The sequence below is a fragment of the Oryzias melastigma genome, linkage group LG24 (genome assembly GCF_002922805.2).
Source record: "Oryzias melastigma strain HK-1 linkage group LG24, ASM292280v2, whole genome shotgun sequence".
In the NCBI taxonomy this organism is placed as follows: Eukaryota; Metazoa; Chordata; class Actinopteri; order Beloniformes; family Adrianichthyidae; genus Oryzias; species Oryzias melastigma.
In genome coordinates this window covers 12887248-12906390 of record NC_050535.1, presented here as the reverse complement: position 1 = coordinate 12906390, position 19143 = coordinate 12887248, and the positions used below count along the sequence as shown (strand labels likewise).

Below are 19143 nucleotides of genomic sequence, written 5' to 3'. Positions count from 1 at the left end.
TGTCGTCTGCTTGATCACCTAAACCAGGGGTTTGCAACCTTCAACACTTAGAGCAGGGGTGTTAAACATGCGGCCTGTGGGCTCGATCCGACACAACAGATTGTTTAATTTGTAGAAAATATTATAAGGGTGTTGAAGGGAAAAAAAGAAAGTTTCTAGCCCATTCCTGTGGCGAGTTATTGTTCTTTAAAGAAATGACAGCAATGTGCAATTCCGCCACTAGAGGAAACAATGGAAACCCATGACCAGCATAACAAGAGATAAAGAAATAAACATAGTAAACAATGTAATAATAAGTGATTAGGCTACTGGGTTGGTTTAGATATTTAGTCCAACTGAGAAAAAAAGAAAACAAAGCTATTTATAACAAATTGACCAACCATGGGTTATTTTGCTTTTATGTTACTGGTCCCATTTGAGATCAGACTGATTGAATGCGGTCCCTTAACCAAAATGAGTTTGACACTCCTCACTTAAAGAGACATTCGGGTCTAATTCTCAAAGAACCCAATAGGTGTGACAAAGTCTGACATCACCATTTAACCCTCCTGCTCTCAGATGACCCGACCTTTATATTGATGTGTGATCCCTCCAATGACAAAGGTGGACAGGATTTTATGTCTGCCACCGACACCAGTGAGGATAAAAAAAATCCTTGAAAAATAAAGTTCAGTGCGCTGTCTTGTGGGGTCCAGATGACTCCACTTCTAATGTGACCCTACCAGGATAGCACAAGGATTACGCTATCATTCAAACGACCACTTCCAATGAAAAGTCTATGTAAACACACATTCCAGGCTTCCACATTCAAAACTCTCATACATGCAAGTAAGACAGTTCTCGAGTTCTATGTAAAAAACATACAGCCATTGAACAGGTGTTGAAACCGGGTCAAACTTTGACCAATTAGGGACTCTAATTTGGTAGCAGACATGTCCTTTTAATTTACAAAATGAGTCAACAATGGAATGGAAGGTAAAATTAATAATTTGTGCTCGGCAGGAATTATATGACATCAACAAGCATCTATGCTAATGTTGCTATTATTATAAATATAATTAACTGTTGTCTAATTTTGGCATAAATAAAACATAAAGAGACAATATTTTTTTTTCTCGGCGAAATAGTTTATAACGTTTAAGAGATTGACATGAGTTCCTTTCAAAACAAAAGACACCCTGTGTCACTTTGAATTTTCTCAATGCAGTAAATGTAGTATCTTGATGTCAACAGTGATTTATTTCAGTGGTTGGAGTACATCTCAGCAGATCTGTAAGTCTAACCAACCAAAATCAAATCAGAGCAAATTAATTGAGTTATTCTGTATTTTTTTAACCATAAGATCCAGCTACAATGGAATTTTACAATTTAATTTTTTCAAAAATAGAAAATCCGTTTTATAATCCTGTGCACCTTAATTCTGATTGGGTTTACTGTCCTCCAATTGATTTTCTTTGGTAAACGGCTCTCAAAAATGGTGTCAAAATGTTCAACTTGTTAGTGAATGAGTTGAATAAACTTTAAGACAACCAGAGAGCCACAATGGAGGGCTCAAAGAGCCGAAAGTGGTCCTAGAGCTGCAGGTTACTAGATAAAAAGATGAAGCTCTAAGCAAACCAACCACTAGATGTCACCCACTGCATGATGGGGTAGTGGTCAGCGTTCATCTCAGTGAGAAGACCCTGGTTTAAATCCCAGCTGGGACCTTTCTGAATGGAGTTTGCGTGTTCTCCTTCTGCATGTGTGGGCTTTTTCCAGGCACTTTAGACTCCTCCCACAATTAAAATACATGATTTATAGGTTAACTGATGATTTCAAATTGTCCCTAGATGTGAATGTAAGTGTATGTATGTGTGTGGCCCTGGAACAGACTGCCAAATTGTCCAGAGTGCACTCTGGTTTCCCCTGACGGTTGGGATAAGCTCCAGCAACCCTGTCAACCCAATAGAGATACAGCGATTCAAAGAAATGACTCAATTTGGCTAAGTTTTTTCAGAAGAAGCTCTCTTTTAGGTGTAAATGTGAGAAAAAAACACTATTGTCTGATGTGACAGCTTCACAAAAAAGAGAGTAAAGTGAGTTTATATGGGGTGCTTAGAAAATAAAAGACAACAGGTTTAAAGAAAAAGAGACATTTATTTTACAAAACAGAAGAAAAAAAGGGGATTTTAAACAGACATTAGACTTTATGTCCACTCATGTTCTTGGAGCACAAGGCAAAGACCTGTTAATTTTAATTTAAAGTTAAGAGGAAAAAAAACCCTACAGGCTTGTCTGGTTTCAGTTCAAATTAAAAGTTAGTTAATATAAGAGGAGTCATTATGAAACACAACAAAAGGTGGGTTGTGCCTTTGAAATGTTGAAAAAAACATGAAAATTAAAAACAGCCAAAAAAAAAAAAAAAGAGAACATTTGTACAGGTACAGAGAAGTTGAAGGTGTGTGAAAGCCGAATAGTTGTAAAAAAAACTCATTTGGGAGGGTCTGTGTTGATGCCGTATTTTTCTTTTAGGAACTTCAACTGCTCTTCCTTCTTCTTTGTGTCCATCTTCTGGAAAGCCTGCAAGAATGTAAATGGGTTGATGGTAAGAAAAAATAAATACAAAACAGGGTTTTAAATGCATTTAAAAACAAAAGAACATACCCTGTTGGCATTGTAGTAAAGAACCACCAGGTAGCGATTGCAGACGTTGAATCCTGACAGGTGATCACAAGCATTCTTGGCATCGAAGATGTCTTCATAAACAACATACGCCGTTCCTCTGGTCTCAGGTGTGTTCCCCCTAAGGAAATACATGAAATAGCCACACATCATAATGTATTTCATCTTAATTGTTGTCCTTAGAGGACAACTGCAATTTTAAAAAGCTATTTTTAACATTCCTGTGGTAAGTTTTCTGATTACGGAGGACATACAAAATGAAAAATTAAGCTAAAGTATTTCTTTATTATATTTGCTGCTAGTAAGGACGTGACGAAAAAATGCTGTTTGAGAAATATTACGTAAGTATTACGTAGCTGATACGCTAGTAGCCCACAAGATCTGGAAACTATTTCCATCAAAACTACACAGTTGTTTGATTTTGATTTAAAAAAAAAAAAACCTTATCATAATTAAGAGACCACTGGGAACGCTTTTACAACAGGTGAAAAATGATCAAAGTGGGTTTTAAATAGTGATACGAATTAACCCAAACATATTTAAAAAAACAATAAACTTATCATTAAAACGTCATCATCTGAGGACCGTTGTTACAATTAATATTGATGTGCATCTAAGTTTTAAACATTTTACTTCGTGTTATGCTACATAGAAAATGATAACATGATTTTTTTTTTTATTGTTGTTAGTGACTGTGGTCGGGTCTTTAAGAAAATACTTTTTAACAGGTGTATTTGTAGAGGAAAAACTTACGTTCGTATTTGACGTATGGGACCATATTTGCCAAAGATATCGTACATTTCCTCAGCTGTGATCTTGTACGGCAGATTTCTTATGTACAGGATTCTGTTCACCTCCGGGGGTAACCGAATCTGCAACACATAGCAAAGAAAAAAGTGGTTTAAAAAAAGCAAATTATAGGCATAATATATGTAAACAAACACGTTTATTAATTAACTACATAAAGTGAATATTCTACGGCAAAAAACAAAATAAATAACGTAAAAAATAAAAAAAATACAAATAAATACTTAAATGGACTATATTTATTTGACTAATAACAAATAAAAAATGCCGAATTTGTCGTTTTTATTCCACGTAGCGATGCTGTCTAGTTCTTTTAGGTGCTAAAGGCTAACAAAATGCTAACTGGCGCTTTCGTGAACACTAAGAAAAAGATAAAAACATACATTCCTTGTCATATGATAAAGTTAAACATAAATAATCTTACATTAGCACGTTTTGCTGCTTGCATAGCCATGATGAGGGTTTATTTCGTCTTAAACAAATGCTAAATAACAAACACGCAGTGCCTTTAGCCTTCAACAGGAAGTGGAAGAAGAAAACTATGACGAACATCCGGTTGTTGACTACAGGACGAAACAGGTACATGCTGCCCTCCTGTGGTTCAAAAAAGAATGGCAAACATTTCGAACCATTATGAAATTGATTATTTTAGTTCTATTTTGACAATTATGCATAATAAATAATGGAAGCCTAATACCTTAATTATGACACCCCTACCCCCCAAAAAATGTATTTTTGGAAAACTTTCATGTTAATTTAAACCTCTCTTTTTTCCCCCCATTGACTTAAAAAATAAACTACAACAGTATGTACATGTACAACTTTATTTTTCATTTAAAAATATAACTTTATGTTCGACAAATTAATATTTTTACCTTGTCAAAATACGAATTTTAAAAGAATAAATTCTCGATTCTATCCTTGTTAATTTTTTAAAAGACACACACCAAAGTGTATTTTATTATTTTTGCTTACAATTTTATAGTCAAAAGGTATAAATATAACTGGCGTGTTAAATACATAAAATAATTAAATAGTTGTGCTTTTATTTTTGTAAACAAATTACCGGTTATGGATTAAAAAAAAAAAAAGTAGCGCGCATGCGCTTGGTGTGGTTTAACGACTCACACAATTAACCGTTACGGCGGGAGTTTGACCTAATGTCAACCAGGCGTTGCTGGAAGAAAATCTAGACGGTTCTTTTTTGATTTTTCACATCGTGGTTTGGAGAAAAATCGACGTAGAGCTTTTTTTTTTGGTCTGCGAGGAATAAACTGGTGAGTTTTACGTTTACAAATTTGTAATATTATACCAAGACGCTAGCTGAACTTCACCCTAGCTTTTTCGTTCTTTGCCAAAACTTCCGTGTCGAGAAACTCGCCTATTATTGCTAACCTAGCATAGCCACCGCACTGTGCTAGCTGCTGAGATTAGCAACCGACAGTCTGATTTAGATGCGACTGGAACTGTGAGACAATTAAACAAAAATATGAATAACATTAAGTGTATAGTAGGATAGGCCTTAGTATTAATAATTTATTCATTTTACCTTGTAAGTTAAGTATTTTGAGCTAACTTGATATTAGAAATTAGATTTTTTAAAAGCTCAATACAGTTAGATTTTCAGGTAAACTTTTTTTCTTTGAGTCATCCCAGCATGGTATCGCTACACAAGTGTCTCAAAGTTAACTAAAGAAAGACACAAGGCTGAGAACACACTGGAGCTGAACAAATAAAGCACACATATTTAATTTGCAATGCTTGGTTGGCAATTAAAAACCCCACTATAATGAAAATAGTGTTTTCATATGTTCTTGTGGCATTTTTCTAATGATATATTCTGAAGACATGTAAAGAAAATTGAGCTTATTGTTGCATTTATCAGGATTTCTGAATTTAAATTGTTTTGAATCAGGAACAAATTAAAATAAAATCAGTTTGGAAAAGACTAGAGCGTAAATGTAATGCAGAAGATACAATCAGAGAGCTGCTCCTGATTCACAATGAGTTGAATAAAGAAATAACTCAGAATTTCAATTTTGAGCTTTCAAATAATCTCTAATCCATATTCTGCTTCATTTTTTTAACTATATGTCCTCCATCATCAGAAAAAATAAGATTTTCATTGGAGTGGGTCTTTAAGAGTTCTAAAATACAGAAAATTCTGTTGTTCAAACATGAATGTCATTTGAATTTGGAAAGATGTTGCCTTTTTTTAAAAAACAGAATTCTCCTTAAATAAACGACACATCTTCTTTTTAAATATGCCTCAATAACATGTTTTGCAGCTTTTTTTATTTGTCCAAAATGTTAAATTCATTGACAGTTTGTCCATTCGTGTTTTTTTTTTGTTGCTTTACAGGTAACATCTAGCACATATCACTTGAAGCTAAAATTCATGAAGCCTCCAGAATGTCTTCCATCCCGGGTCTGCCTATGCGAGGGTCAGATGTAACGGCCGTGATCACAAGGGTCCACTTGCATCCACTTTGTGTGCTAGTGGAGTTCTGGGCCAAATTTAGCCAACAGAGCAAGGCAGATTATCAGCGCTTAGCAAGTGACATTCAGTCTCCTGGAGCCATTTTTAAGGAATTGGAAGGAAATCCTGGTGACCAGTGTTTGGTTCAGATACAAAATACTTGGCACAGATCTCGAATAGTGTCGAGACATGGCTTTAGCTACCAAGTATTCCTCATTGACAAAGGAATGACTTGCAGTGCTACCACCAGCATGCTAGCATGGGGTAAGAAGGAGTACTTCCAAGTCTCTCCTGAAGTAGAATTTTGTGTGCTGGCTAATGTGCTACCCAGAGCACAGGAGAAGAGATGGTCTCCAATGGCGCAAGAATATCTAAAATCTTTTACCGGGAAGTCTGTAGCAGCACATGTGCAGGAAGTTCTGGTGTCACACAAGATCTTTTTGCTGCACATCCCTGCTATTTCTAGACAAATGTACGAGATGGGGTTTGCAATGGAGCTTTCTCCTCCCCTATTCCTGAACCATGTTCTGATGACTCTGAAATCCCCAAGTGGGGCTGAGGCACCTCTAGAGACACAGCAGCTCTTCATAGGAGCAGGCGGTGGACAGCAAAACCCGGAGCTGTTCATGTATCTAGAGCTGTCAGTGGAAAACAGAGAGGTTGTCACCGTAACAGAGGTGATAAGTCCAAAGCAAATTTTTTGCCAGTTGAAGATCTTCTCAAAGGAGCTAAAAAGACTCTCAGAGAAACTCACACAGCGTTGTGAAGGCAGAAGGGTCAGCTGCATCCTGTACCCCGAAATGATCGGCTGCCCATTTGCAACAAAAGGAAACGACGGCCAGTGGTATCGCTCTGTTGTACAGCAGCTGTTTCCAACCAATGCTTTGGTGGAAGTTTTCAACGTGGACTATGGAACCAAACAGTTTGTTCCAGTGGAGAACATCAGGGAGCTTCCCTCAGAGTTCTTCAGGTTGCCAGTGTTCACCTACAGCTGCTCACTCCTCGGAATCACCGACAAAGGATCAGGATGGGAAGCCAGCCAAATCCAGTTCCTCAGATCCCTCCTTCTCCACAAGACGCTCTCCGCCCATTTTGAGTACTACAACGTCTCTGAGGGAGTTTACTCTGTAACACTCTACGGCGATCACAACACAAACCTGAACCAGCTGTTTGGTTCCAGGGAATGCTGTCTGCTTGAGGGGGATGAAGCGGTTGCAAGGTATTCCATCCAAAGTGTAGCATCTCCCAAACAGCATCTGACACCAGAGACAACCATGTTTCTTCATGGACAAGTTGCAAGAGAAAATGGAGACGAGTGTCTTCTGTCTGAAAACCTCCCCCCTAACTCATCACACTCAGCTGTTGTTTACCACATTATCAGTCCCTCAGAGTTTTGGATCCAAACAGAGACTTACAGGAAGGAGTTGGATGAGCTGTTGGACAAAATCTACCACCTGCACAAAGATTCAGTGATCACAGATGTAAAGAATCCAGTTGTTGGACTCTACTGTGTCGCTAAGGCAAAAGACAATGAATTCTACAGAGCGTCTGTGTGTGAAGTTGGCAACGCAAAAGTCAAAGTATTCTTCATAGACTATGGAAACACAGAAGTGGTCGACAGGAGCGACATCAGAAGTCTCCTTCCGGAGTTCAAAGAGTTACCACAGCTAGCACTGAAGTGTTCCCTGGCAAGTGTCGGACCAAAAGAGGGAAGATGGAATGACGCCGCAACTGAATTTTTTACCAAAGTAGTCACAGACAAGGTGCTTAATGTATGTGTGAAAGTCAAAAATGCAGATGGCTATGTTGTCCAGCTAACCGATCCCAACGCGCAGAGTGAACAAGATGTTGGCAGACTGATGTGCAACTTAGGTCATGCAGAATGGCTTGAGCTGAGTCAGCCATTGGTTGTTATGCCACATGTTAATGGAAATGTCCCATCATGCAGAGATGAACAAGTTCAGCCCCAGACCAAAGGTGGTTTTGTCATCAAGGAAGCTCCTCTCTTTAAAGCACGCATGTTTAGCATTGGAAGCCTCCTGGATGTCATCGTGTCCTGCATTGAAAGCCCAAATGACTTTTGGTGCCAGCTGGTACAGAACACAAGGCACTTGCATCTGCTCATGGATGACCTGCAGTCTCATTACGCAAACAGTGAGTTCCAGCCTGATGTAGGAAAGTCATGTGTAGTTCAACATCCCAGCAATGGAAAGTGGTACAGAGCTCTTGTGGTTCGCAGACACAAAACGCCACACGTCGACGTGCTGTTTGTCGACTATGGACAAACTGAGACGGTCTCCATCTACACCCTGAGGAGAATCAGCCCTGAATTCCTGACTCTGGACGGCCAAGCTTTCCGATGCAGCCTGTTAAACCTCACGGATCCCACAACTCTAGTCAACAACTGGAACCAAGAGGCGGAAGCAAGGTTCTTCAACTTTGTCACAGATGCTGCGTCCAACTTTGGGATTCTGAAATGCACAGTGTATGCTGTCATGTACAACGAGGAGAAGACAATTTACAACGTTGTGGACTTAGAGACCCCCTTTGAGAGTATTTGCACCATTATGGCCAAGCTTGTTTCAAGCCCACTTCCACAGAAACTCAACGGCCCGTCGGCCAGTCTGTGCACGTACTACTACTCTGCCCATGACGTCAAAGTAGGGACAGAAGAACAAGTGAGGGTGACGTATGTGGACAGTGTCAACCACTTCTACTGTCATCTGGACAAGAACCAAGATGTTATGGAGAAACTCTCCATGAGGTTGAACAGTCTGTGCCATCAGCTCCAGAAGGTGAAGTTTCCAAAAGTCTTTGCATCTTTATGCTTTGCTAAGTACACCGATGGCCAGTGGTACAGGGCTCAGATCAAGCAAACAAAGCCAGCTGTACTGGTTCACTTTGTTGATGTTGGTGACACAATTGAGATGGACGAATCTGACTTGATCCCAATTCCTAAAGGAGCCAACGACATACTGTCGGTGCCCGTACAAGCGGTTCTCTGTGGCCTCGCAGATGTTCCTCCTGATGTTTCCAGCGAGGTGAACCAGTGGTTTACCACAGCTGTGCTAAACTGCAAATTTAAGGCACGTGTTGTGGCCCAACAGATTGATGGGAAGTTTCCGGTTGAGCTGTATCATGGGAACTCTCAGATCAATTTTGACATAAAGAAAATGTTTCTTAATAAAGCCCAGAAGAAGCAGCAGAGCCATGAAGATTTTCGGCCTCATGAGGATCCAACTCTGAGGACAACAGGAGATTTTCCAGAGCAAGCCGTATCTAAGAGCAGTGCCGGCATTGTGGATAGAAATCGTCCAAGTGTGAATCTGCAGGCTGTGCAGAAGCATGAAAATGGCTTTTCTGAAAGCGTGAAGAAGATGAGACACCCTGCTTTAGAGCTGTACAAACCTCCATATCAAAGGAAGTCGTTTAATACAATACCAAATGGTGCTTCTAAGACTGCAGAAGCTCCAGCGAATCAAAGATTTGATCTTTTTCCTCCTGAAGCGAAGCATCTCTGCTCAGAATCGTCTAGATCAGAATCCCAGCGGAAAGTCGATGGTGGAAAACTCCCTCAGCTCCCAGAACTTCCTCCCAGCAGAATCACAGCAGGAATGACGGTGGACGTGTACGTCTCGCACTGCAACAGTCCCCTCAGCTTCTACGTGCAGCGCCTTGATGAAGTGGATGAGCTGCTCTCCCTGGTGGAACAGCTGAACCAGCCAGAGCGGACACAGAAGGACAGTCCCATCCAGGATGTGTGTGTGGGTGATCTGGTTCTGGCAGAATTTTCTGAAGATTCCTCGTGGTACCGAGCCGTGGTGAAAGAGATCCAGGAGGAGCACACGGCTCTGATTGAGTTTATTGACTATGGAAACATGGCGGAAGCTCCAGTTTCCAACATGCGCAGACTCCAGCAGTCCTTCCTCCAGCTTCCTGCCTACAGCACCCACTGCATGCTGGGAAATGCTGAAGGTCTGGGACAGAGAATGCTGGATCCAGAGTTGGTGTCGCTCTTCAAAGGAGACATTGGAGTCTGTGAAGAAAAGGTGCTGAGATGCTGCTTCATCAAGCAGGTGGGGTCAGTGTGGGAGGTCAGCCTAGAAGACGGCGGCGTGCCTGTAGTGTGTAAAGTTCCTGCTGACGAGTCAACCCGAGGAGGACAGAAGAGCCTCCTATCGGTTGATGCTCCTGAGTTTGTCTTAAATTCTTCAGTTGAAAAGCAACGATTTTCAGGTGAGAACTAGATTACTTTTACTTTTGCACCTAAAAGTTTATTGATAAGCAACTAAATTACGTAAAGTAACATGATTATTGCTTTTACTTTAATTTTTCACTTTTGTCATTCTTCTCCTCCAGAATCGGTTACAAAGAAGGATGAAGGAACTCCAGGGGCTCCTCTGACTGCTAGAGAAGGAATCAGAACGGTAAATTATATAAACTATGTTTAGAAAACTACAAACTGATTGAATTGTTGATTTAAAGACGAAGGTGTGTGTTAAAAAAAAATGTTTATTTATCCTTGGATGTTTTTTGCATTTTTTTTTTAATTTTTTTGTCATAAAACCTGATCTTCAAGCAACATTAAAAGCCAAAACTTAAAGACAAAAATTTTACTTTTAGATTGTGATAAAAACAAACAAATGTTAGACCTATTACAAAACATTGCTTTTTAAATTTACTTTGTTTTCTCTGTATGTTGTTCAGGCTGATGAGAGCGGACGGTGTTCCCGTGTGAAGGACAGACCTTCAGCTTTTGTTGGAACAGGTATGACAATCTGGATGCTTCAGGAAAACTTTTAGACTTTAGTCTAACACCAAAACTAATAATAAAAAACGAATGACTAAAAAGAACATTAATAGACTCTCTTAAGGATTTTACAGCCATTTTTTGTAAATGTTGCAACACAAAAAGGCTAAAGTCACGTCAGCTTTTTACTTATTTATTTTTATTTTTTACACAGTTGTGACAAAAGTTGCTTTATTTTTTCAACACAATTTTCCTCTAATGGCTATTGGAGAACTAATATTTTAGTTTAACTAGGTTAAATGTGGCTTTTGGTCACATTGCCTTAATTCAGTTTCTGTGTAATTGTTGCTAACATTTCATCATAACTTCAATTTTTCTCTAAAGTTCTTTAATTCTGAAATTCACTTTGCCATTCAGACACCTGGGTAGTTTGTCTATAACTTTCAGACGACTTTTGATAAAAACATGCTTCATAGGTTCATAGTTAGTTCTAAATTGTGCTTTGGAGTGAGAGTTTGTGGGTGTGTGACCCTATAGCAGACTGGTGACCTGTCCAGAGCGTATCGCATTGTACACCAGTGGTAGGGATAGGCTCCAAGAACCTTTATGATCTTATAAGGGTTAAAGACTTAAAGGTTTGAGCCTCTTAACTTGATACGGATTAAAACGTTGAACTTGGCCAAAATGATTGCAATAGGTTAAAGATCTGGTGATAATAGCAGAAATTGGTGTGATCACAACATTAAAATGTCCTGAAGGTACTAGTCAATGTAATCAGAAGATCAGTAGGACATAAATGTTGGATATGAACCTTTTAATGTTTATTATTTCTTTTATTTTGTCTTTTTGTGTAAAATTATGAGTAAAAGATTGTGTCAAAGGTCATTTGGTTCTGAAAGTTATTTTTTTCAAAAATGGATCCTTGAAAAAAAAATGTTGATGACTAAAAGTTGAAAGTACAAAGAAACAATCTAATGAAGTTTCTCGTCTCAGAATCATCAAGATCAGAATCCCAGCGGAAAGTCGATGGTGGAAAACTCCCTCAGCTCCCAGAACTTCCTCTCAGCAGAATCACAGCAGGAATGACGGTGGACGTGTACGTCTCGCACTGCAACAGTCCCCTCAGCTTCTACGTGCAGCGCCTTGATGAAGTGGATGAGCTGCTCTCCCTGGTGGAACAGCTGAACCAGCCAGAGTGGACACAGAAGGACAGCCCCATCCAGGATGTGTGTGTGGGTGATCTGGTTCTGGCAGAATTTTCTGAAGATTCCTCGTGGTACCGAGCCGTGGTGAAAGAGATCCAGGAGGAGCACACGGCTCTGATTGAGTTTATTGACTATGGAAACACGGTGGAAGCTCCAGTTTCCAACATGCGCCGACTCCAGCAGTCCTTCCTCCAGCTTCCTGCCTACAGCACCCACTGCATGCTGGGAAATGCTGAAGGTCTGGGACAGAGAATGCTGGATCCAGAGTTGGTGTCGCGCTTCAAAGAAGACATTGGAGTCTGTGAGGAAAAGGTGCTGCGATGCTGCTTCATCAAGCAGGTGGGGTCAGTGTGGGAGGTCAGCCTAGAAGACGGCGGCGTGCCTGTAGTGTGTAAAGTTCCTGCTGACGAGTCAACCCGAGGAGGACAGAAGAGCCTCCTATCGGTTGATGCTCCTGAGTTTGTCTTAAATTCTTCAGCAGAGAATAAACTTAATGAAGAAGCATTCACGCACAAGATGGAAAGCCCAGCCTGCAAGAAATGTTTTCCAGGTCAGAACTACTTCACCTTCATTTTTACACATTCAGATGAAGGTTCATCAATGAGCAAATAAATAACTGATAATCTTGTTTTTATTTTTACAATTTTGTGGTTCTGCTCTTTCAGACTCTGTTTCTAAGGAAGATGAAGGCACTTCATGGGATCCTCTGACTGCCAGAAGCTCAATCCAAACAGTAACTCATAAATTCATGTTCTAAGTGACATCATTAATACATTGAGATGTCTCAAAACGGGTTGAAATATAAGCATATAAAAACATTTTCCTTTTAGCTTGTGTTTAATTTTTTATGCGCACACAATTATTTTGACATTTCAGTGCAAAAAACATTGTTTTTAATTTAAGTTTTAGTTTACAGGTTCAACTACATTTTAAACTTGTTGGGCGATGATTGCAAATTTAACCACATTGCTGATCTGCAATGTCTTCAGATGAATTTGATTGAAGAATTTTATTTTGAAAAGCAGATTGCTTGAAAAACTGAGAGGACAATATTCTTTTCTTTCCTCTCTAAACTGCAACAAGAGCTGAACAGTCATTATATGAGCAACAAGACATTGATATCTAATAATCATTTTTGTCTTTCTTATTTAGGATAGACAAATGTTTTTTTTTCTTGAATCAGGAAAACAAAGATGGTTATGGATCTAATTGTCTACAAATATACATCTGTGGAGCAGAGCAGGGAGCTTGTGGCCCTACCCAATATATCGTCTGGGTCACAATTTTGATCTTTTTCTAATCACATTACTTTTTCTGCTCTTGATTCACAAAAATTTGAATAAAGAAATACCCAGAAATGAAATTCTAAGCTTAATTTTCTATATAAGTCTTTAATCAACATCAGAAAAATGCCACAAGAACATGTTAAAAACACCAAAACCATATTTTTCATTAGAGTGGGTCTTTTAAACATTAATATAAAAATACATAAAGGTGCCTAAAAATTGATAATCTATGTGAAGTCAGTAACTCACTAATGCGTGATAAAACCTTCAATGTGTTCAGTGTGAACAGAACATTTAACATTTTTATACAACTTTAAATTTTTTATTTTTTTTTAACCTTTTCTAATATTTTTTAGCCATTTAGTTAAAAAAAATTTCAAACATTTAGCACAACATTCTGTGTGTTTTTAAATTCAGTTTGTTTTTTGGTTGCTTGCGCTGAAAACGTTTGTGTTGTTCAGGCTGAGAGTGGACAGTGTTCCTGTGTGAAGGACGGACCTTCAGCTGATGTCGGAGCAGGTATGACAATCTGGAAGCCTCAGGAAAATGTGTGAACATTAGTCCAACACAAACACTAATTATAAAAAAAAAAAAATACTAAAACAAACGTTAATTGAGTCTAAGGTTCCTTTAAAGTGAGCATTTTGAGTTTTACATTAAAGACAATGTGAAAAAGCGATGCATATAGTACATTTGGTCATAAATGTAAAAAACAACAATCTTTTAGTGTTTATTAGAGCTTGTTTTTGTCTTTTTATACAAATGTGGAAATTAAAGAAAGTAGATTGTTGAAACTAAAAATGAAAGCTCATCTCAAATCAAACTTTGTTTATAAAAGCACCAAAGTCCATCTTCTGAAAGGGATTTTCATGAATGGATCTCTAAAAGCTGCATCAGTTTTCTGTATTATGTTGATAGAAATGTTTGAAATTGGTTGAACTTTTTGGATTATGTAACTAAAATCTTAAAGTCCAATAATCTAATGAAGTTTCTCGTCTCAGAATCGTCTAGATCGGAATCCCAGCGTAAAGTCGATGGTGGAAAACTCCCTCAGCTCCCAGAACTTCCTCTCAGCAGAATCACAGCAGGAATGACGGTGGACGTGTACGTCTCGCACTGCAACAGTCCCCTCAGCTTCTACGTGCAGCGCCTTGATGAAGTGGATGAGCTGCTTTCCCTGGTGGAACAGCTGAACCAGCCAGAGCGGACACAGAAGGACAGCCCCATCCAGGATGTGTGTGTGGGTGATCTGGTTCTGGCAGAATTTTCTGAAGATTCCTCGTGGTACCGAGCCGAGGTGAAAGAGATCCAGGAGGAGCACACGGCTCTGATTGAGTTTATTGACTATGGAAACATGGCCGAAGCTCCAGTTTCCAACATGCGCAGACTCCAGCAGTCCTTCCTCCAGCTTCCTGCCTACAGCACCCACTGCATGCTGGGAAATGCTGAAGGTCTGGGACAGAGAATGCTGGATCCAGAGTTGGTGTCGCTCTTCAAAGAAGACATTGGAGTCTGTGAGGAAAAGGTGCTGAGATGCTGCTTCATCAAGCAGGTGGGGTCAGTGTGGGAGGTCAGCCTAGAAGACGGTGGCGTGCCTGTAGTGTGTAAAGTTCCTGCTGAACTCTCTGAGGAGCAAGAGGAGGAGGAGCTAACCCACATCTCGGCCTTCACACAAGAGGTAGAAACATCAGAAGAATCCCCTGTTGGTGTCTGCTCTTCTCATAAGGAAGAAGAATCTACAGTAGAGCAGCAGCAAGACGAATTCCTCCCAACCATGAAGGAGAACATTTCTAAAGAGTGTTCATCAGATGAAGGCGAAGTGGAAGAGAACGTTGTCCAAAGTGGAGAGAAGAGTCCTCCAGCTGTTGACGCTCCTGAGAGTGAAAGCTTTGATTTCTCACGTGAGAACATTGGAGAAGTCGTAGATGAACCTGAAACCAGAACATCTGACACAGAAGAGAAGGAAGCATCAGCCTGCAGCTCAGAAATGAAGAGTTTGACTGGTGAGAAACGCATTGATGGTTTTATGTTCCATATTTCAGATTCAAAGTTGTTCTTGTTTATTAAAAAAATGAATGTATTAGAATGACTTGGAACAAATGACTCTAAGGTTTTCTGTTATTTGTTGTCCTTTTCCCTCTTCCTCTCAGAGCAAGGTCAGGAGGAAAAAGAAGAAAATGAAAGGATCACATCGATTCCTCCGACAGCCTCCAGAGCTGTGCACATGGTACAGTTAAGACACTGTTGACTAAAATGAAGGTTTGCCTTTGAGCTTTTCCATCAATTTCAGCGAGTGACTTTGTGTGATTCTTCAGATGCCTCGAAAAAATGATTTCCTGGAGACTTCAGAGAAAGTTTTAGATGTTCCCAAACAGGTACAGCAAAGAAAAACTGACATTTTATGCTTATTTCTGTGCTTAATTTGTATTTTTTCTTTCTTTTTGTATTTGTAAGCTGTTCTTTAGTGACAGTGATGTGGAGAACAACGCATTTGCTGAGAGTGAAAGCCTTGATTTGCCGCTGGAGAACGTTGGAGAAGACATCGATGAACCTGAAACCACAACGTCGAACATAGAAGAGATGGAAGCATCAGTCTGCAGCCTGCAGAATCTTTCTGGTGAGAAATCCATTTGAAAGTTTGTCTTTCAGGGTTTAGTAGAAATCGAGCAGCATAAAGGGACATAACTTGAGTGATGTCTTTATTCTCCATGACTTTTTTCCGTAGAGCCAGATGAGGAGAAACATGAAGAGGAAGACTCTGCATTGGGGTCATCTGAGACGGCCTCCAGTGCAGAGCAACCCGTAAATGAATGCTTTTATTTTGAAGATTTCTGGAAAATCCTGAAATTCTCACCAATTGTTCTCTGTGTAGGTTCCTCAAGACATTATTGATGAGAACACAGATGCAGACGTCCACAAACAGGCACGTTTTCTTTCTGGTTTCTCTTTAGTTATTATTTTGTTTCTTTAAAAGACTTGATCATGGATAGGAAGTTGTAAGTACTGTTTTTCTGGTGTTCAGGATGACGAGAGCAGGGAGGTGTCCACCAGCGTGGAGGAGAGCTGTCCTGCAGATTTCAGCACAGGTACAACACTGAGGAAGCATGAAGAAAACCTGATGAATTCTGGGATTGCATTGGATGTCAAAGTTATGATGACAACATTTAAAAGTTTTAATTCAATGTCATTGGTTTTAAACTCATTTTTTTTTTCTTTTAAATAACAGATTTAAAAGACGAGAGTGCTGATGAAAAAACACTGAGTCAAGAAGGAGATCTGAGCGCAGGAGAAGAGGAAGTGACTCCAGTCGTCTCTGTGAGTTTCAAATTAAAGCTCAGTCTGAAAACTTTCCTAAAGCTCTTTAATTAAAACATGCTTAAGCAGCGTATTTATATGTAACATGTTCAATATTTTTATAAATAAGTATTTTAATGTGAAGGTCTTTGTTTTTATTTTAGTTTTTATGTTTGAATCTTTTTTTTTTGTTCTTTGAAGCACTTTGTGTTTTTTAGGTATGAAACGTGTTTCATAAATAGTTTTATTTCATTTGAAAGTGAAGAATTTATGTGTTTATAAAACATTTTAACACAGCTCTGCTTCACTCTGGACTCTTATTTTGAAATTATTAAATCTGGTTAAAATTTGTTTTGGTCTGTATTTCTACATCATCTGATTTTAAATGAATAAATTTATTGTTTTTCTTTCTTAAGGTTGCTTGTGAAGATGTTGGACCAGAAGTCAAAGGTGGACAAGACTCAATTTACGTAAGACTTCTATTTTATATTCTTCATTTGCTAAATGTTTTGAGTTGATTCATTTTTATATAACTGTGTTTTAAAAAATAGAATGTATTGCATTATCTATTATTAACACTTTTCCTTTTGTAAATTATTATTAACTTTAGGAAAAGCTGGATAATAAAGGTGAGTCTTTCTTCCAAAATATATTACATTTTTAACCTCAATTTAGGTGTCTTGACAAAACCAAAACAAAACACTCAGTTTTGTTTTCTTATGTTACAGCGTTTTTTCTGGTTTGTTGTCAAACTGCTTTAAACTGCGCTCTTGTGTGGATTATATCATCACTGAGTGTGAATTTCTCCGTAGAGAATTCATCTGGAATCTCAGAGGAATCTGAAGAGGTTTCTCAGCAGGATGAGGCCTCAAGTCTTTCTGTTGAGGTGAGAAATTTATGAATCATTTTTGACTACAAATGTTTCATTTTAAGAACTTTTTTTTTTATTCAAGAAACTTCTGAACATTAATAAACATTCATCTATTTCAGGACAACTTCACTAATCCAGAGAAGTCCATCAGTGGAGGAGAGTCTTCTGGTTTGTCATAATCTTTTTTTTTTATTTTTGTAAACTTTCTTCTTGCCTTTTCATTTAAAAATTGATTCAGGTTATTTACTTAATTTTGACACAATGGTCCAGATATTTAGTTTGAAAGCATTGGCATCTACAAAGGCTCACATTTTATTTATTTATTTGCACTTCATATTTTTGTTTAGCATGAAAAGCAACAGAATAGATCTTAAAATCTCTATTTTTTCAACTTTGTTTTCTTCAAATCTTGGAGGTACGGGTTCATATTTCAATAATTAGTCACAAACTAACCTCACACTTTAGGAAGTTTCCCCCATGATCGCACACTTCTGAACAGACTTGTGTTTGAAAGAACAAATAATTAAAAAACGCATCTTTTGACTACTAGAACTGTTGGGGCTTTAAGATAAAAATTACACATCTTTTTTCTTTTTCCTGTCAGACTGTCAACCAGCAGCCGAAGAGGAAGATGAGGATCCATTTCCTTCTCCAGATGGACAAAAACAGGAAAACTGGGAAAAGGTAAAAACTCAATTTGAAATCATTTTTTCTGATTTCTCTTCAACGGCTTCAAGTTTCTTACTTTTAAATAAGTGTACATTTTAAAGAATCTCTTTGAGCTGCAATCGTCTGTGCCTCAATTGTTCCATGTTAGTAAAATATTTGACATAATTGATGAAGGAAATTAAAATCTTTTTTTTTTTAAATTGTGCTTTGATTTTTTTTTTCCTTTTTTTCCACAGGATCATCCTGATACGTCATCTACAGAAAAACCTGCTGAAGATCAATGTAAGTGAGGCTCTCGAAAAATATTCATTGTTTATTAGAAATTAACCTCTTAGTTGTGGGCGGGACTGTTGGCACAGAGCAACCCCGCCCCCTCTTCCTCGGAGCCCACTCTACGTAACACGAGATATTTTTCAAGCAACATCTTTCTGTCTGCTCCTGACTTAAGAATTGAATAAAGAAATAATTAAATGTTATTTTGAGCTTAATTTTCTATTAAACGTCATTTTCCTCATGTCTGGACTCAGGAGTAGTCTATTAAAAAAAAAAAAAAAAAGAAATATGGTCTTCATCTGGTTAAATCAAAGTTTAAGTAATGGTTATTCCATCAATCTCTTTTTTCCCAGGTATCCAGCTGTCGCTCACATCTCTGTCGATCCAGGACCCGGCGCCTGAGGTTCTTCCTGCTGAGAAGCTTCCAGAGAAGTAGCTAGTTTCTGTTTATTTATGATAAAAATGGCATCTGAGGCCTGTTAAAGTCTTCATACAAGTTCTCCTCTGTTTGAGCTCATCTTTAGTACAAGTTTGAATGTCACTCTTTACTCTTTCAATTTCCATGTCAGTGTTCCTCCTAAAGTCAGGGATTTTCCAAGTATTTTGTATTTTTTTTCTTTTGATGAAACAAAAAAAAAACAAACGTTAATTTCTGATTTATTCAAAGATATGAATATTTTATTTATGTCGGTTTAGTGTGAATCTGCTTCTGTTCCCTAAAAATATTCTATAATATTACTGCTTTGTTGAGACGAGTTGAGACAATGTTCTTTTTCTGGAGGATCTTCAATATAATAAAATGTTTTTGTTCTGCTGAAAAGACGTAGAAATCTTTTCATTCGACATCA

General features: G+C 38.4%; 2 protein-coding genes across 2 annotated transcripts; one reads left to right on the top strand and one right to left on the bottom strand.

Annotated features, from left to right (window-relative positions):
- Nucleotides 1-2362: 2362 nt before the first annotated feature.
- sf3b6 (splicing factor 3b, subunit 6) lies at nucleotides 2363-4053 on the bottom strand. The gene is made up of 4 exons (XM_024291885.2): nucleotides 3893-4053; nucleotides 3415-3533; nucleotides 2644-2782; nucleotides 2363-2559 (listed from the first exon to the last, which is right to left on the bottom strand). The coding sequence occupies exons 1-4, from the start codon at nucleotides 3920-3922 to the stop codon at nucleotides 2470-2472; spliced, it is 378 nt and encodes a 125-aa protein (XP_024147653.1). The 5' UTR covers nucleotides 3923-4053; the 3' UTR covers nucleotides 2363-2469.
- Nucleotides 4054-4587: 534 nt separating this feature from the next.
- Nucleotides 4588-19115, top strand: tdrd6 (tudor domain containing 6). Its single transcript, XM_024291858.2, has 22 exons — nucleotides 4588-4745; nucleotides 5831-10183; nucleotides 10307-10374; nucleotides 10655-10715; nucleotides 11691-12452; nucleotides 12568-12635; nucleotides 13650-13707; nucleotides 14190-15191; nucleotides 15339-15415; nucleotides 15504-15563; nucleotides 15643-15805; nucleotides 15914-15990; nucleotides 16061-16111; nucleotides 16211-16274; nucleotides 16415-16503; nucleotides 16899-16952; nucleotides 17093-17111; nucleotides 17295-17368; nucleotides 17473-17521; nucleotides 17958-18037; nucleotides 18259-18304; nucleotides 18649-19115. The coding sequence occupies exons 2-22, from the start codon at nucleotides 5881-5883 to the stop codon at nucleotides 18729-18731; spliced, it is 7308 nt and encodes a 2435-aa protein (XP_024147626.1). The 5' UTR covers nucleotides 4588-4745; nucleotides 5831-5880; the 3' UTR covers nucleotides 18732-19115.
- The last annotated feature ends 28 nt before the right edge of the window (nucleotides 19116-19143 follow it).

Excerpts from the sequence above, each read along its gene's own strand:
- sf3b6 (XM_024291885.2), bottom strand. The coding sequence starts at position 3,922 with ATGGCTATGCAAGCAGCAAAACGTGCTAAT. Across the intron at positions 2,783-3,414 it reads CCCATACGTCAAATACGAAC|GGGGAACACACCTGAGACCA; the intron begins GTAAGTTTTTCC and ends GTATTTCCTTAG. Across the intron at positions 2,560-2,643 it reads TTTACTACAATGCCAACAGG|GCTTTCCAGAAGATGGACAC; the intron begins GTATGTTCTTTT and ends ACATTCTTGCAG.
- tdrd6 (XM_024291858.2), top strand. The coding sequence starts at position 5,881 with ATGTCTTCCATCCCGGGTCTGCCTATGCGAGGGTCAGATGTAACGGCC. Across the intron at positions 12,453-12,567 it reads CTGCAAGAAATGTTTTCCAG|ACTCTGTTTCTAAGGAAGAT; the intron begins GTCAGAACTACT and ends CTGCTCTTTCAG. Across the intron at positions 15,991-16,060 it reads CCTCCAGTGCAGAGCAACCC|GTTCCTCAAGACATTATTGA; the intron begins GTAAATGAATGC and ends TTCTCTGTGTAG.